This window comes from Pinus tabuliformis, chromosome 8 (genome assembly GCF_031772625.1).
Source record: "Pinus tabuliformis cultivar Carrire ecotype Pingquan chromosome 8, CPIR1, whole genome shotgun sequence".
Lineage (NCBI taxonomy): Eukaryota > Viridiplantae > Streptophyta > Pinopsida > Pinales > Pinaceae > Pinus > Pinus tabuliformis.
The window spans coordinates 238,876,297-238,895,337 of record NC_142294.1 but is presented as its reverse complement, the minus strand read 5'-3'; the positions used below and the strand labels follow the sequence as shown (position 1 = coordinate 238,895,337).

Here is a 19,041-nt window from a genome sequence, read left to right as displayed (position 1 = left end):
GCTAAGTGCACCTTCTTGCTGGTTTATATTCGTTTTGGAAACTGGGGAACATAAACATGCATATGAGTTTTCTTTGGTTACTTTTGGGGATTTTTACCTGCGTTTTCCATCTTCTGCAGTTTGCTATATTTGGCTTTGCATTCTTTCAGACAATTTTTAGCCTTTTATTTGAATCAACGTTATTGAAATTTGAAACATGCAAGCAGTTTAAACTTTACACCTTGAAAATTATTGGGAGCCTTCTTCTTCTCTCTCCCTAATATGCTGGTCAAAGCTTGGAGTTTGACTTGCATTTTCATCATTAGTCCTGTCTTACTTAGAATACTTGGTAGTTATGCAGACTTTGATGTACGGTTCAAACTTCAGATGCAGCATTGGATTCTAGCTGGTTAACTATTTATGTTTTTGTGTATCCCTAATAGCAAAAAAATCAGTCTATGGTGTCCATGCTTCGAACTGATGTCTAGTCACCTACTAGTGAATATTTGATGATGCTATCTGCTTTCAGCAAACTTGGTGGTCTTGTCTCATTCCCCAACTGACCATGAGTATGAAAGCTAAATAGTTGATATGCATTAATTCAGATTTCATTTCTTTCCATATAAAATTTAAATTTTAAATATATATATAAAATTTAGGGTTAGGGTTCTGATTCTCCGATTCCTAATTTCTGGATGAGTGCTGCACCTGCAAAGGATTCTTCTGCTGATTTGGATCGCAACCATGGTTTGTAATATGTATAATCTTGCCCTGTAGCTATGCCACGTCTAAACTATCTAAATACTTTCTCCAGTATTCTAAGATGTCTTTAATGTAGCTGCCCATTTGCGTAACAAGCAGTGTCAGCAAACTGTGTATGAATTTTAAGAACTTCCCTATGCTAGAAATTTTCTATATTACCAAAATGGTTATATTTTCAAACAACTGATGCTTGCATTTTGCAGAAAAATTTCCTTTTTCTTTGTTGGCCGACCCATGGGGGATTTGAACCTTGAATCTCAGGTTTTGCATAGTACTTCATAACATAGTGATCGCCAATTGAGCTGCCCCCGTGGGCATCAGAAGAAATTTCCTTTGCATGGGTTCAGAACATAGCTTTTACAAGCATTTGATACTTTCTTTTCTTGTAATAAAATTTACAAGAGGTAACATATAATATGAAGCTGTTTTAATTAATATATACGAGAGTTCACATTTAAGAAATGGTAATTACCAATGTTGTTAAAAGCGCGATCGGGATTAAATCGACGCCGGGAAAAAAGCGGAAAAAATCGGCAAAAGCGGGAAAAAAGCGGGAAAAAAACGTTTGGCACAAAAATATTCATTTTTTTTCATTTTTTTTCAATTTTTTTAATATCTAAACCATCTACAACATAAAATAAATACATTGACACATAAATATGATAAAAAAACTAATATATAAGATGTTTAATATCATTTCTAGCGTTAAAATCACACATAACATTGAATCATGTCCTGAATAGTAAGTCCTGAGTCCCAACTCAGCCTCAAAATATCAACAAAAAATATGATAATGTATCTCATCATGTCATAATGTCATATACAATAAAATGAAAGTCTAAGACTCTAATCCTATTGATTTCCTCTGCCCCTCTTGCGAGAAAATGTCACTGCTTTCCCTTTCCCCCTAGATGAAGATGCTGGTGCCTGTGCTGGTGGAAATGGCAGTGGAGTCTGACGTGCTCTAGAAGCTGAAGAAGTAGAAGTAGCAGCTACTGTAGGTAGACGGAGACCACGTCCTCTACTGGTGGTAGTGGTAGCCCGGGTAGGCGGTGTCACCTCCTCCTCCTGCTCCTGCTCCTGCTCCTGCTCCTCCTCCTCCTCCCCCTCCTCCTCCCCCTCATCCTGCACTAACCAATCATCAGTGGGATCCATGAGAGGCCTCTCGGTCTCAACCCTCCATTCAGCAGTGGTGTCAATCCCATCCAATGAGATGGCTTCCATATCAGGTGTCTTCTCTAGTTGCCTCACCCACAATCGAAGATTGTAGTAGACATAGACCATGTCATTAAGTCTATGGGACTCCAACCTGTACAAAGTTCATGAAATAATAATTAATAATTAATATTATAAAAAAAATATTGTTTAATGAATTCAAAAATTTATTTGGAAATTTGCAATATTTTAAATGTTTAAGTGTTAAGTTGTTAACCTATTGCGCTTCTTGTTGTGTCTTTTTTCAAATACACTCCAATTGCGCTCACATCCTGAGGAGCTGCATGTTTGGCTGAGGATGCGTACGGCAAGCTTTTGCAAAAGGGGTACTCTGCCACCATACATCTTCCACCATGCGTCTACAACAAAATTACAAATAAAATTTTAAATAAACATAAGAAAAAAATGGAATTTGAAGAGACAATGAAATTTGAAACAAAGTTACAAAGTACAAACTAAAAAATACCTGGCATTTTAATCGTCCTATCAGTGACAGCCATCTCAAAGCCAAATGTGCCACCTGACATCTTATATGTCTCAATTTGTTTAGAGATCTCTATACGTTGTTCTGGAGATCTCACCATCTTCTGGACACAGGTTAATAATCCATCCACGATCTCAGCATCAAAATCAAACCCACATGCATAAGAAAATGCAGGGTTCAGGAAAAGCCCAGCAGCATGAATGGGACGATGGAGTGTGTTGTTCCATCGCTCATCAATCACTTCCCATAGAAGGAGTTGTCTCTGAAACCCATCATCTCCCTTATCATCATAGTAGGACCGAATGGCTTCTTTGGCCCTGTCCATGGCTTCATACAAATAGCCCATTGCGGGCTTCTCACCATCAACCAACCGAAGAACCTTTACCAAAGGTTCAGTAACAGCGCACACCTCCTGCACTCCCGCCCAGAAGTCTTCCTGGTATGAAACTAGTCTGCACACAGCCTCTCCTTCTGGTTTGCGGCTCATTGACGAAGCACGCCACTCCTCTGAAAGAAACATTCTCTTCAAATCCCACATAGAATTCAAGAGGGATTGAAGAGATATGAAACTCGTCGCAAACCGTGTAATGGCGGGGCGCACCAACTCTTTGTTGTTGGTGCATTTTCTCATCAAGCTAAGCACAGATGTGTGATTGTAAATAAATTTTGTGATGCTTTTTGGTGAGTCAACAACATCTTTGACAAAGGGAATTTTCCCTATGTCCTCTAACATCAAATCAATACAATGGGCAGCACAAGGTGTCCAAAATAAAGTAGGATGCCTGTCCATAAGCATTCTACCAGCAGCAACATAATTTGCAGCATTGTCCGTTATGACTTGGACAACATTTTCTGCACCCACCTCCAAAATAAACACATCCAGCAAATCACATAAAGTTCTTGCATCTTTGATTTGATGAGTTGCATCAATAGATTTGATAAACATAGTCCCCTTGGGACAACTAACCAAGAAGTTTATAAGGGTTCTCCCCTTTTGTTCAGTCCAACCATCTGACATAACAGTGCATCCTGTTTGTGCCCATGATGACCTAAAATCCTCCAATCTTTGGGTGCAGTCACGCTTTTCCTCTTGAAGAATCCGGCCTCTGAAATCATGAAGAGAAGGGATTTTGTACCCCGGGCCAACACTGGCAATAGCATCAACAGTAGGTTGGAAAAATGGATTATTCCTTACAATGCTGAAAGGAATATCACTCCAGAGGAGAAATTTTGCCATCAACCTATCAGCTTGTTCTTTTTCAGTTCTTTTTAGCATTGAACCGATAGTTGGTTGTGAACCAGGTGTGGTTCGAGGAACAAAAAATGATGATGCAGCTACCGGATTGACTGACGCTGCAGTAGAACCAGTGCCACTTGGCCCACTTCCTTCAGCTGACCTTTTTAGTTGCCTTTTGAGTTCTTCTTTGGCCTCTCTAGTGTGCTCTAATTCTCCCAATGCTCTCATGGCTCTTTGGATAATTTCAGGATTTGTATTTATACAGGGCCCCACATCACGTCCAGGGATTTGTGCAAGGTGGAACTTCAACCTGTACACCCCCCCGAATATCTCCTTTCCACACAACTTGCAATTCAAGTTTTGTCTATCATTCGGAGCTTTAGGTTCACCATATTCCCAGAAAGGATCCAATTTCCTTGGCATGTTTGTTTTTGAATTTTGAATTTGCAAACCTATGGAAAAATAAGGATTAGGAAATAGGAATTTAGGATTACAAATTACAATTTAGCATTTACAAAATTACAAGTTACAAATTTACAAAATCCCAAGTTACCCAACCAAATGGCAAATGCCAAAAAACAATGAAAATAAAAAAACATAAACAATGTTTAAAAAAAATGAAAAAAAAAATAAAATTGGTTCCCATAGTCATACCAAGTTACCCATCCCAAATCAATGAAAAATTACAAAAAAATCTTTAAAAACAATGAACATTGAAAACAAATGGTGCCCATATGAAATTTCTCAACCAAAAACAATGAAAAACAAAGTTTATAACAAGGAAAACAAAAAAAATTTAATCTACATACCGTTTTTATGGACAAATTGGTGATCTTGTCTTGGATTTCTCCTAAAACCAGTTGGATTCGCTCCCAAACCCTTCAGCTCTCCTCCACAAGGCGTCTCCTCCTCCTCCGCGCGGCGAAAGTCAGAAATGACTAATAAAAAATCGATTTTCATAACTTAAAGCCCGCTGCCCCGCGCCTCGGCGCTTTTTTCAATAAAAATCGCGATTTTTTCGAAAAAATCGTTATAAAAAAAAGCCCGCGATTTTTTGGGATAAAAATCGCGATTTAAGCGGGATAGTGATAAAATCGTGATTTTTTGAAAAAATCGCGATTTTATCGCGATTTTAACAACACTACTAATTACAACAGTGAAATGTAACCAGGAGTTTGGAACCATACCAGAAGTTGTAATTGTAAGAGAAAATTCAATTTGAAACTTTGGCAATGATATAATTCAGCATATATCAAAATAAGCACCTCGTGCGAACAGTGTGATAAAAAGAGTGTAAACCTTAAAATTTCGATATTATTGGATCCAACAGAATTGGGAAAACAATGGACTTAGGTCCAAGACTCCAATGTTAAGTGGAAAGGATCCTAGGAGAAATATTCTAGTGTAATGTAAAGGTTAAACATCTAAGGCTTTTTTTCCAGAAGATCTTACTCCATTATGAATAATTACTAAGGAAGAAGCAGTGGACTTAGAGATGCACAAGGCTGAGAAGAATAGGAAATGAGATTGTTTTGAAGAGTAAGCTATTAGAAAATAGTAGGTTAGAGAATTAGAAACTAATGGCCAGATGTAGATGATTTCAGATCTAGTAACTGAATCATATGGACGCTGATATAAATAGATCAATTGAAATTTGATTGGTTAAAGAAAGTTATATTCAGTTTGTATAAGATGTTAGAATCTTGGCAGAAACTCTGTGATCATTTGTCCTGTAGGTCATTAGAGTTCAGTTTCTTTGCTTTCTCTTGGTTGCAAATACAATTCTATCCAGATATTGTTTCTTTCACTCGTTTTCTTTTACTGTCTAGGGTTTTCCCTCCTAGGATAACCTACTTGTACACTTAGGTTATGTTGTTTCATTTCCTGTTGTTGTCGCATTTTCATTTTAGGAGGCCTTTTGCTGCTACCATGTTTTTGTATGGGCTTTTTATCATTGGCGTAATCTCTAGTCACTTTAACCAATTTTGGTATTTTATTAGAAAAAGCATTCACAATTTTTAAGAAAAGAATAGTATTTAGAGATGTGCATTCTCAGAGAATCTAAATTTATTCTTTGTGGGCAGAATGGAACAAACAGGAAACAGAGATGAAATTGGATTCATTTTCAAACATTCTAAGGGATGAAGCAGTATTCAGATTAGAGCAACTTGGAAAGGTATGTTTAGTACCATTACCTTGGCAAGAAGAGAATAATTTCTATGTATCTCTCTCTGTCTATCAAAAAAAAGAGGAATTCCTAGGGCAGGAGAATATTTTTTATTTTTGACAGAGGAATGGTATATACCCATTTCCTTTTCTTCAATGTCTAGCAAATTAGTTCAATATGCATTAAATTACACCAAAATATTTATTCTAGTATAGAAAAAGTTATACATCTTGAGATCAACTCTAGGAAAAGTAGCTGCTGTTTAAAGGATTATAGAATATGATTGATTTTTAGTACATATTTCTACACACAAGGAACCCATTCTTCACAGGGCAACCAAAACATATCCAATTCTCCTCTTCTAACTGGCTGTTTTCTGAGGTTCTACATCGACCTTTGTCTTTGTTGGGCTTTAAGGTTGAAAGCCAAATTAATGAAATCCTCACTCCAAGAATTCAGAGGCTCTTGTTTTTCTTTTTATTCTAATTCTGAGTATGGGGTCTGATTAAAGTTTCCTGAGTCCTGACATTTAAGCTTAAGGTTTCTATGGACAAGCTTGGGCATTTGGAACTGCAGCACTCCTTAAAACGTTTTGAGATCAGACTGTGGGCTGTTGGACATTTGCAATTGCAATTTCCATCAGAAGTATAAATAAAGGGATTCTCAAACAGCTCGTAGTACCACACCATCAAGGACTTCATTTGGTCAAATAACATTTAGATTCTGCTGCTAGCTCCAAAATGTTCATTACCATGAATAAAGTAGTTATGTACATATAATAAGAATGACGATGTTGTAAGATCATTAATGAATGGTTAGCATACATGTCATTAGTGTACATATATACATTATCTGCATGTAGCACTTGTTCTTGTACGGTGGTGAATTGACATTTTCCCAACTATAGTAGAGCGTGTTGCCTCACATGTTGTATAAAGAGCATCCCCTAAAAAATGAATGGTATCATTATTATCAGCATCAACACGATTGCATATGAACATTGTGTTGAGTAATTCTCTTGTGCTCATCTGTATGGTATGGGTGAGATATGGATGTTATGTGCACATAACTGAATCAAATCTTTTCTTGTTTTTCAAACTGTGTAACTTGGGTGGAGAAATTGTATTATTTGGTGTTGTTGCTGAGTAGTCAGGTTGGGACAGAGCAGCCAAAAATGAGTGATTTGCAACACCCAAGAGAGTGAAAATTAGTAAACTAAATTAGAGAGTAACATATGCAGTAAAGGTGGTGATGACCCTATGATGGCTTTGGGATGAGAGGAAACAAGAGAGGTACCAAGATGGGTAGTCCAACTTCAACAAAGGCTTAGTGCAAGTCACTGGGAGGTTATCATAGTACATTAGAGAGGATTGTAGTGGGTAGGAATTATTCTTGTGTAAGGAGAATACATTCTTATCATGTGAATTGATTTGTTGATTGGATTCTTGGAGATGAGAGCATAGGTCATATGCCTAGAACGATGAAACCAATGGAAGACCCTGCTCCCCACCATGCATTAACATTGGGTGAGCACAACATAGCATACTAGTTGAGGTTGAGGGGAATTTGGTCTTTGTGATATCATCTATGTGCTTCAGGTGCTGGGCTTTATCATCATCAGGAGCATTTGGACAGCGTGGAAAACTGTTGTAAGATTGTTTCGTTGGCATTGAGGGAGTAGTTGTGCAGGGTAGGATTTGTCTTGTCAGCCCATTTGGAGCTGGTAGACTTAAGGTTCATGTGTTGTTGATTTGCCACCATTTTAGGCTTGCTGTTTGAGTCAAAAGAGCAGCTTCTTCTAGGGTGATTTGTGGAACTCTGCATCTCATTAATGGAAGTATTGGCATGCTCTTGCTTAGGAGTATGGTCTTTTTAGTGCAGACCAACTTTTGATTTTGGAGTTGCTAAGATTTAATCCACAAGTTGAGTTGTTTACAATGAACATTGGGATGCCTGCATTATTTTGGACTCTTGGAGGGATTGCGGTAGGTGTGAGATATATATATATATATATATATATATATATATAACAATCGCAAATAAAAAAAGTAGAGGATGAACTAGTTAAGCAGCCAGAAAAATATAAGGATATCAAAGGTATGTTTGGTGATGAATTATTAGAAAGAGGGGACAAAATTTCTTGCGTAAATGATGATAGTAAAAAATTACTTGCACAAATCATCCCTTGTTTTGGCTTGTGATGTAGTCTCATGTTTTTCTGTTCTTGTAGCTCTAATTGATGATGACACAAGATGATATGATCATGTAAGCATTGAATAAAATTGTCAAATTGTGAGGGGGTTTGACTAGGTTAATTCGATCCACTTTGGAACTTTGCACTTATAGGATTCCCAAGATGAACTTTTATTGAGACTCAATTGTACTCGCATCAATATTCTTCAAAATAAAGGTTAATTGTTTTTGTTCAAAGCAATATTGATACACAGATTGGTTAAGGTACTAGTTCTTGTGATTAAGATGCTGATAATGTGTCTTTATAACATGACTTTTCCTTATCATACTTTTAATGCTTTTCTCAATTTAATTTTAGTATTATGTACTTTTCAGGTACTTCTGTTGCTTTGTGATCATTGAAGTTCTATTAGTAAGCACATTTAGAATTTCTATCATTTGTAATTTAACATTTGAAAATGTCTTAACATGGATTTTTATGTTTGAAGACTTCTCTAGTTCCATAGGTTCAGTCAGCTTTTTTATTTATTAATGTTTTTTTCTTGGTAAGTTGTTCAACCTTGTTTTGTTGCAACTTCTTATCATTCTTTAGCTTCTTAGTTTATCTTAATAGGTTTTGATTATGATTCCTTAGCTGTGAAAGTTTCTCATTTTTTGATTTCTCAAATTTATTTTTAATATCTGGATTTCCTTTCTCATCTTTTAACCTTTTGATTTGTTCAAACAACGTTTGATTAAAGTTCATTAAGTGATCATTTTCTTCATTCTTTTTATATTATAAACTCTTTTTGAGTTTCTCTTCCATATTTTGACTCTCTTGTTCTAACTTTTGACTGCATTGTCTTATATGTCTTGTTTTCTTGATTTGTGCAAGTGAGTTTTTACTATAATCTTTTAAGCTAGAAATTTAGTAGTCTATCTTTAGAAAAATATATATATTTTTCTAATTTCTTAACTTGTTATTTCTATATTTTTCTTTTCTTTTCTATTTATTTGCAATTGTATTTGCATGTCACTTTGATATTCAATTGAGTAATTCATTTTTTGAATAATTAATTACCACTCAAAATACAAGGGACCCACTATGTTTTTTTTACATACTCTATGCTTTTTTTACATACTCTTTAATTCTAATTGCTACTATTTTACACTATTAGGTTTGTGGGACTTAATGCCATCAATGTTCAGAAAGGTTCAAATGTTTGTCTGTTTAGTACCATCAATATCGGGGTTCAAACTTTATGAGAGGGGTTGAGAGTGAGAGTCATTTGTAAATTTACATTTTCAAAAAATTAAAAAACAACGCACAAGGTAGAGCCACAATCGATACAAGTTCACGATACACATTTTGGGTGAACACTTTTTCCATAGTGATGACCCTTGGCGGGCCCACCTGAAGGCACTGCACGCCTCAACTCAGGGAGCCTAACCTAGAAGGACAAGACCACAACAGATATGGGTTCACGATACACTTTGGGTGAACACTTTTCGGGAGTTGTCTTTAGTGCGATTTTTTGGACTTTTGGGTGTTGGAATCCGGTGGGCCCACCTGAAGTGCTGCGCGCCTCAACTCAGGGAGCCAAACCTAGAAGGACAGGGCCACAATAGATACAGGTTCATGATACACTTTGGGTGAACATCTTTTCGAGAGTTGTTTTTAGTGTGACTTTTTGGACTTTCGGGTGTTGGAATCCGCCGGAAAAAATTGATGTGAAATCTTGATTTGTGTTATTTACACTAGTTTTTTTTTTTCACTGTATATATGGATTCAACACCCTGAAAAAGCCCTAGGGCACTTCGATTGTGCAAGGGTTAGCCATGATCAAGCTTGCGATGTCCATTATCAAGCTTGTGATTTCCATAATCCATAAATTCCCGCCGGATTTCAACTCAGGGAGCCAAACCTAGAAGGACAGGGCCACAACACATACAGGTTCACGATACACTTTGGGTGAACATCTTTTCGGGAGTTGTTTTTAGTGTGACTTTTTGGACTTTCGGGTGTTGGAATCCGGCGGGAAAAATTGATGTGAAATCTTGATTTGTGTTATTTACACTAGTTTTTTTTTTTTTTCACTGTATATATGGATTCAACACCCTGAAAAAGCCCTAGGGCACTTCGATTGTGCAAGGGTTAGCCATAATCAAGCTTGCAATGTCCATTATCAAGCTTGTGATTTCCATAATCCATAAATTCCCGCCGGATTTTAGAGAAATTAGACCGGAAAAGTTTCCAAAAAGTCTCAGTAAAAACAACTTGCAATAATGACCTTGCTGGGCCAAGTAAAGGAGTGGTACAATCGAGTAATGACCCTTGCGAGTGGCACAATCGAGTTAATTTTGTGAACCTAACCCGACGGACCCGAGGAGAGTCAAACCCTTCTCCTTGAACCTTACGCCTCATGGTCATGACAGAGGGACAGAGAGGGCCAGGTGCCAGCGACCTGGAAGAGGCTGCCGCCAACCGGAATATTCGGTCCAGGCTTACTACTTTTGGGCGAATACTGTTACCCTTGATTTGGACAGACGTCTTCTCTCCGGCGTGTTCGGCGACTCTATCCCAGGTCGCGTTAGACACCAACGGTCTCGATGGTTTTCGTTGCGTAATTTCGTCCACTATCCCGAAAATGTGAGATCTTAGCCGCGTATCGTGGAGTTGTATACCAAAGAGTCACAATATCTCCAAGATCGTGCCTCTATTGTGACACGGGTGCGGTTTTAAGGAGACCACGCTCCTGTGCTCATATATGAGTAAAGAACTTGGAATTTTGTGACTTCGCTTCTGATAGTCAACATCTCAATGTTCTGTTTATACCTAGATATGTTACACGGCTATCTTTTGGAGGATTTTGTTGTGGTTACTGTTTGAACGTGCAAATGGCAATAGTAATGGCGGCTTAGGGATGCTACCTCTCCTCCGACTCCGACACTGTATTCTGGCGGCAAATAGTTGTTCGATGCACTGTTTTTTCTTGGTGGTTTCTCAGAACTGGCAGGGAAACGTCTTCTCTGATCTTTCACAGTGATTTTAATTCGATTGCAAACACAACTTTTATTTACATATACTCACGATTTCTCCAACGCTTAACGATACTCGAGCGACGACTGTTCCAAGGAAACGCGTGTCTTCCTAGGTGGATTTTGGCAGACGTCAACAGTTTGATTGGCCATTTGTTCTGACCAAATAATGTCCAGTTTTACACTCCAAACGCTCAAGTGCCACAATTTCGATATGTTTGCAGCAGAGATACACTTTATTCAACAGAATTTTTGACTTTAAATGGTCAAAAGCGAGGGTGTGGTCAAAGACCAAAATTAGAGAAATTCGAAAGTTTTGGGTGTAGTTAGAGATGAACATATATGTTGCTAAGGGCAATGAAATTCTTGACCAAGGTTTGGTGAAATGTGTGGCTTGGGGTTAAGATCAGAACTCAGATCTGATACCAATGAATTGAACAAAGTTCATTTACTAATAAACATTCAGCATTAGAAAGATATACGACATAAATCTGTAGAAGTGAGATGATTTACAATGACCTCTGTGATGGTATATACACATTGATGGAACATCTCCTTTCTTATGTCATGTCTTCTAGATAGGATGTGCCCTTTCATTTACTATTAATTACTATATCTATATACATACACATTACAATACCCTGAGCATCAATATTCAATCTTGCTCTTGAGAAGGATTATCCGCTATTGAAACTATAGCTTGGTAGGTGGTTTTGAATCGGTCAAGTGTCATGACATGCAGTGAATCATCAAGATTCTTTCACAACAAAATTATTCAATTATTCCCCAACTTTGGATCTTAGGAATAAAGTCATTAATTAAATTTTTTACTTTATTACTTTATTGACCAACTTTTATAAAGTTAAAAAGGTCAACGAAAGATTATATAGTGACTATAGATCTCAAGTGTGGAGATGCAATCTCAACCCTCCATCACTTTGGAGATTAGGTCATAAATTATAAAAAGGGAAATAGATTGTTGGAGAGGTAGATCGATTTGGCACAAGCAACTAGGCTTTCAACTGAGAAAAGTAGGTTGAACCGACAGCAAGAGAAGAAAACGAATAGGTTAAGGCTCAGAGGCAACAAATAGACCAAATTTGAAAAAGTAGCATGAGTTTATCTGGGCCATACAGGCTGAAATTTTCACGGCGGTACAGGCTAAAAAAGCTGGTCCATACAGGACGTATTTATCGAAGTCATGCAATAATATTTTCTGGGTCGAATAGGCCACATAGGGCAAGACATTACAGTGAAATTGCTGAGTCTTTTTGCTGCTGTAATTTTCTGAAGTGTACACTTGCTATAATCAAAATTTCCAAGTTGATTAGAAGCTCAAACTTTGCTAGTTTTTCCCCACATTGGGGTTTCCAGGGTAAAACTGTGTCAAAATATTTTTATGTGCTTGGTTTTTTTATTATTTTATTTTAGCTGTGCAAGCTGAGTTAGAAACCCAGTGTATTTGGTGTCATAAAATTTAGAATTGAAAGTCGCATTTTATTTTTGTCCTGAGTATAATTTTATTGGGCATATAATTTGATTTGGGTTCAAGAAATCTAACATGGTATCAGAGCAATAGTCTTTGAGTATGAAACCAAGGGCATTTGACACAGGCACGAACTCAAAGGAGTTCAAGATTCCAACAAACAAGTGATTCAATGGTTTAATCCAACATGGCCACCAGTGTTCGATATGAAGACAGACTAGAAGGGTCCTCGAACTATCTTTAATGGAGGGTTCAAAGCATAGCTGTTCTCAAGGAGAACAAACTGTGACACTTTGTCAATGCCACAGTAGTTCCGCCAATTTTAGATCCAATTGCCATAGACTTTCGTGAGGTGAAAGAAGCGAGGGCACAAAGCATTATTTTGGACATCAACAACGTGACAAGAGATGATGCAAAGACATGGTGCCTCTATAGGTTGAGCAGTAGAGCACTAGAACACATTCCTCGCTAAGGAGTGTTCGTTTTTGTAGCATCGGATGTGTTCTAGCCATGAAATTTTGTGAAGAGGCTAGAATATAGGAGATCTCCAAAACCCAGAAATCGTTTTTGGAAATGCCGCCTAGAAATGACTTAATTAGATTATTAGCCAGTTTTTAAATATTTCCTAAGTCTAAACTTAGGGAATATGGTTAATTAATCATAAATTAAGTCAAGGCATGAATGATCTAGAAACTCACAGGGATCAACTTCAAGTTAATCCTAGCCATCGATTAAGATTTATTCTTGGCCGTTGGAGTCCCAATAGAGGATATAAGAAGAAGTCAATGGGCATTTGGAGAAGACACTTGAGTAGTTCGATTTCATGAGCAGATCGATTTCCAGAGTAGCAACAATCAGTTGCCGGAGAGAGAGTTAGTGAGATCGAAGCAGTGAGTGAGGGGCAAAGACAGTGATCCGGAGGAAAGATTTTCCAAATCTGGAGAGGCAGCAGCAAGAGAGTCGAATTATCCCAAAGAGGCAACGCTGAGGGGCAATGCAATTGCTTCAGCAAGGTAGTTTGATTTGGAGGAAGGAAAATTGTTCTCAGTTCCAGAGGTTGGGAAGAAGTCCCAGAGGGTCGGAGAGGCGATTTCCTCAACATCCAGAGGCAGAACGACTTCATCAGAGCCCAGTCCGAAGCAAGCTATTTAGCCAGCTACACAGAGCAATGCAGAGGCTGACGCAGAGCTCCAGGAGGCCGAGTTTTGATAGGGAAAGCCGAGCCAAAGATTGTTTGTGGGAGAAGGGTAAGTCCCCTCAGTATTTTGCGCGGTTTTTCTTGTTGTTTGGATTGTCAGTTGGGCATCCATATATGTACTCAGATTTCACTGCTGCATAATAAAATTAAACCCTTACTGCTGCACTGGTTTTCCCATGTTGGGTTTTTCCGAGGACATTGGTCCAAAAATAACTGTGTCATTTTATGTATGTGTGCTAGCATTTCTTCCAACGTTTATTCTTCCGCAAATTTATTTGTGTAGGTTGTAGTGTGAGTTATTTATTACTCGCTGTAGGAAGCAATAAATAAATTGTTAAAATTAAATTAACAATTAGGAGAATAATTATTAGTTGCTGCAATAGGATTCTGGTTTTCGCAAATTTCACATGGCCCCCTGGTCGTGAGAAGTTAGATTTGTTTCTTTCCCATCTTAATTCTCAATCTGACTCCATCAAATTCACAATGGAGGTTGAGGTTGACGGTAACCTTCCTTTCCTTGGTATTCTCCTCTCTAGAATGGAAGATGGTTCCATATCCCACCAAGTGTTCTGTAAAATATCTCACACAAAACAATATCTTCATGCCTAAGTCACCTGACACGGGGATTCGGGATTCGTAGGATTCGGGATTCGTGGTGTTGGATTCGGACACATTGACCCCCCGGAACAGGACACGTAGGATTCGTTATATATTATTATATATATATATATATATATATTAAAAATTAGATATTTCTTACACAAATTTTAATTAATGATACAAATTTATTTATTTCAAACATAGATCTTCATCTATAGCTATTAGCATGCATAGTACATACAAAATTCAAATACATGTCAGTGGTACTGGTCACATAAATCATGATTCATAATTCATAACTGAAAGACAACTTACAACTACAAGATAGTAAGATAAACACACTGACAACTGTAGTTTTCTCATTAAGTCATCAAATCAAAATGTGTTACATAGGTAGTGTTGGTGCAATGCCAATGGCAAATAGAAATAGAAAATATAAAACAACTATAGGTATACAAGCCTCAAGGCATCAATTAGCATCAGAATCAGCATCAATGTCCTCATCATCATGGTCCCCACTGCTCTCCTCTGCATCCTCCTCCTCCCCTGTATCCATAGTCGCCTTTGCATCTGCTGGTGTGGAGGATGACCCCTCTAAGTCATCAAATCTAACAGGCTCTAGCACTGGATAATTGAGATCCATGTTGGCCAATGCCAACTCAACATTGGTGTCCAGACCCATATCATCAGGAACAATGTTACTTGGGAGCGGGAGCGAAAGCGGGGAGTGGGAGCGAAAACGGGAGCGGGAGTGAAAACGGGAGCAGGAGCGAAAGCGGGGAGTGGGAGCGAAAACGGGAGTGGGAGTGAAAACGGGAGCAGGAGCGACATTTTCAAAAGCTCCTGGTTTGATTAAATACGAGTTCATACCCTAATACATGACAAAATTCAATGGAAACATTGCAATCCCCCAATCCTAAAATCCTGAAAAACTGATAAGTCTGCTGGATTTTGAATGAAATCTAAAATTCTACTTTCTCCTAATGAAATCTAATGAGGCCGGAACCACTCTCAAACATCCTGAGTCATTTCATGGCAATGTTAAAAATTTAAGTAAAAGGATGAAAATGAAGATTAAGGAGAATGTCACTTTTACTTTAAGAATTGAACATTACCATGAATAGCATATCAATACTAGGGCCTAGATTTGATCATTAAGCTGCCAAAACGCTTGCCAAATGAAAATATGCATGGCTGTAATGACCAAATGCGGCCTTTTCATACCCACGCAGGTCACTTTTGCCGCATAATGAGTCCTGGAAAATAGGATACGATTTCCAAAATCGTGACACGCTGCCAAAATCGTGACACGCTAGGGGATTCGATGTGTCAAAATAGGACACGACGTGTCATATTTTTGGACACGAATTTCGAGAGAATCGTGTTGGACACGACGGATTCAGATTCGTGGGCCCTATAGAACGAATCTGGTTTCTTAGCTTCATGCTAATTCTCACCATTTTCCGGTGCAAAATTCAGAGTTCTTAACATGCTAGCCACCCGTGTTCTAAGGATTTCTGATGAAAATCACTTGGAAAAGAAGAAATCTCATCTTTCAGAAGTCTTTGAAAGGAATGGATATAGCAAGAAATAGGGTCTCAAAGCTTTTCAAAAAGCTAGTAAAGAACCAAGAATAAAAAATGCTTGTGATGAACAAGTTTCCAAGGTCCAACTTCCGTTCATCCATGGGACCACTGATAAGATTGCTCATATCCTTAAAAAGAATAAAGTTTTTGCTACCTTCAAACCCCTTAATACCATTAGAAATTCCCTTAGATCCGTTAAGGACCCAGTTAACCCTAAAGACATGAAAGGGGTTTACTCAATCCCTTGCTCTTGTGGGATTCCCTACATTGGGGAAACTGGTCGCTCTATTAATAAAAGAATTCAAGAGCATGCAACAAACATTAAGCACAATCGTTCTCGCTTTTCAACTATAGCTGAACATGCTAAGAAAACCAAATACCATGTCTGCATTGAGAATTCAAAGGTCATCGCGACGATTGATCACTTCCACCATAGGAAGTTAAGGGAGGCCATCGAGATTGAGGGTGTCTCTTATCCCCCTCTCCCTTTTTTTTAATCCGTTCTCTTGTAATTTCTTTCTTTTATTTATTACTATTATTATTATTTAGTTATTTATTTTATTTTATTTTATATATATAGTTTATTTGTTAATATTATACAATTTATTATCAATAGTCTTTTTCTTATATATATTTTTAAACCTGATTTATATTTTCTGCATAAATATTTTAATATTATATCATAATAATAATACATATTACTATAATGATATTTGCACTGATTTTATAATAAAATAATATAATTCTTATTTTATAATAAATTAATTTAATTCTACTTTATTTTTTTTCCATTTTCTTCACTGTTTACCAAATTGTTCTCTTCCATTTATTTTCTTTTATTTTTATGAGTTTCCTTAACTAATTGTTTGATTTTTTGATGATTTTTTGGATTTTTTATAATATAATATTATATATTGACCTATTCAACTAAAAATAAATAAATAAATAAATAAATTATAATATAATAATATATTGACCTATTCTCTAACCCAACGTTCAACTTTTAATTAAAATACTTTATTTTCCTAACGACTATCTTTGGAACTGGATGCATCTCTGCTATTTAAACAAGATGACTGATTGGTTTTTTCACCTTTGTCCTAAGGATGAACCACATTAGATGGTTCAAAACGTCGACCAACAACTTATGATGTGATTAATTCGAAAGACGTTATCAAAATTTACAACATGTAAATATTTTATAACAATGATAAGGAAACAATCTAGATTCTATGATAAACAAGTATAAAATTAGAGCTGATGAAGGAGTAAATTGCCAGTTTTCCTACAAACCTAGCACACGACACTTAATTCCGAGTAGAAAATTGATCTACTCATTAAATACATATCTAGGTTCTTAACACATATTCAAAGGAAGCAAATTTAAAATAACCGATTTCATTAAACGATACAAATTCTGCCAAACAATTTTTTTCATTAATGATCCAAACTTATGTCGGATCCCATCCTGGGATAATGGCTCAACTGAGAAAATACATAATACAAATAAACCTGGATCTGATCCAACATATTTGCCCTAGATTGTGCTCTATATTCCCTATAGATCTAAATCTCTAGCCTCTCTGCACTCCCTCGAACCCAGCACACTTGCTTATAGAGATGCCTCTCCTAATCTTGTGCTGTTGTAGTGTGTCTTTCTCCTTCTCCCTAGCTTTGCTTTTATTAATTTACATGAGCTAAATCCCTAACCGTAACTTTAATGTCAAAGTGATTAATGGCTAAGATTAGATCTTGACTCACTTGAGATCAACGACTAAGATTAAAACATAATCACTAAAGTAAATTATTTACTTTTCTTAAGTTTCTTTAGCTTAATAATCCAACATAATAATATGTGTTTTTTTCTAACTTAGACTTAGGCTAAGTTACATTAGCAAGTTGTTCACACTTGAGTAAGTGTTCTAAGGAGAATGTGGGTGACTTCTATATGCCCAGACACAAGGCCCGTGCAAAAGTACCTACCCGAGCTACAAACATCAACATTCCCTCTTAGCGAGGGAGGTACTTTTTCCACCTGGGTTGGCTTCGATTTTGAATGTGCATCCGTTTTCATGGCTACTCCCGCTGAACCAAAGGACTTCTCTGTCATCATCCTCAAAGGCCTATTCCTTGTGAACTTGTTCCTAAAAGCCTCTTGCTCCTGAATATCCTATAAGGTTATCTCATACTAAGATACCTTCTTGACAGATTGGGAGAGTATGTTGATTTCTCCTCCCCTTCGGAACCTGAAGGTTGACTCCCTCTGGGTTGCTCAACCTTTGGAGCTTTTTGTTCTTTGTCATTGTTGTGCTTTGTGCCATCGCTTGTATGGGTTGGACCTTTAGCCTATATAGGTTGCTCCCTTTAACTCTAATAACGTGGCTACTGTTTGAGCTAGATCCCTTGGGTTTGATTAGTGTTTGTCAATCCCTGAATTCTACACCAAACCCATTCTTCTTAATCATCGAGACTGAGAGAAAAATCCACCTGAGTTTCGACACCCATAACAAGTCTTTCACTTCCATCCTGCATCCTAACTCAAGTTGTAATAACATTGTTCCAACCCCTCTAATTGCATGCTTCGTATCAATGCCTAACTTCACATCCAGTTTTGAGTCTCACTCCGTCAAGGTGGTGAATTGCTCTTGTGCTCCCGTCATATGTCTTGTGGCTTCACTATCTATCAGCCACGCACTCACTAGTTTAAGATAGGAAACAAGTGCAAATTTCATCTCAAACTTCATGGCAAACTCCTCCTAAGCTTCTGTTGACACAGATACAACTAGTTGTGTGCCCTTTCCCCCTTTCTTCCTTTTCAGACACTATGAAGCATAGTCTTCCGTATTATGACATGAGAAACACATGACCTTAGTCAAGTCCTTCTTCTTCTTCCTTTGTGAGGTTGACTCCTCATCCCTGTTCTACTCGAACCTTTTCTCCTCATTGTTCGATTGGAAAGAGCAAGGTTCTCATCATCCCCACTCTCTTGCTGTTCTTCAGACAAGGATTTCTCCATGAGGTCCTTCTAGGTGAAGTCATCCCACAGTCTGTTCCAATCTGGTAGATGTTCTCTTGCTAGAATGTCTATTTCAAATGGAGCCCAGGATTTTGAAAAC

At 37.4% G+C, this 19,041-nt stretch overlaps 1 protein-coding gene across 1 annotated transcript in view; it reads left to right on the top strand.

Annotated features, from left to right (window-relative positions):
- LOC149235016 (allantoate deiminase 2-like) overlaps positions 1-19,041 on the top strand; it is an 80,312-nt gene that overhangs the window by 2,634 nt on the left and 58,637 nt on the right. Inside the window, exon 2 of the mRNA XM_089372037.1 lies at positions 5,762-5,853. Coding sequence (XP_089228163.1) covers positions 5,762-5,853 — 92 coding nt within the window. The remainder of the gene's footprint in view (positions 1-5,761; positions 5,854-19,041) is intronic.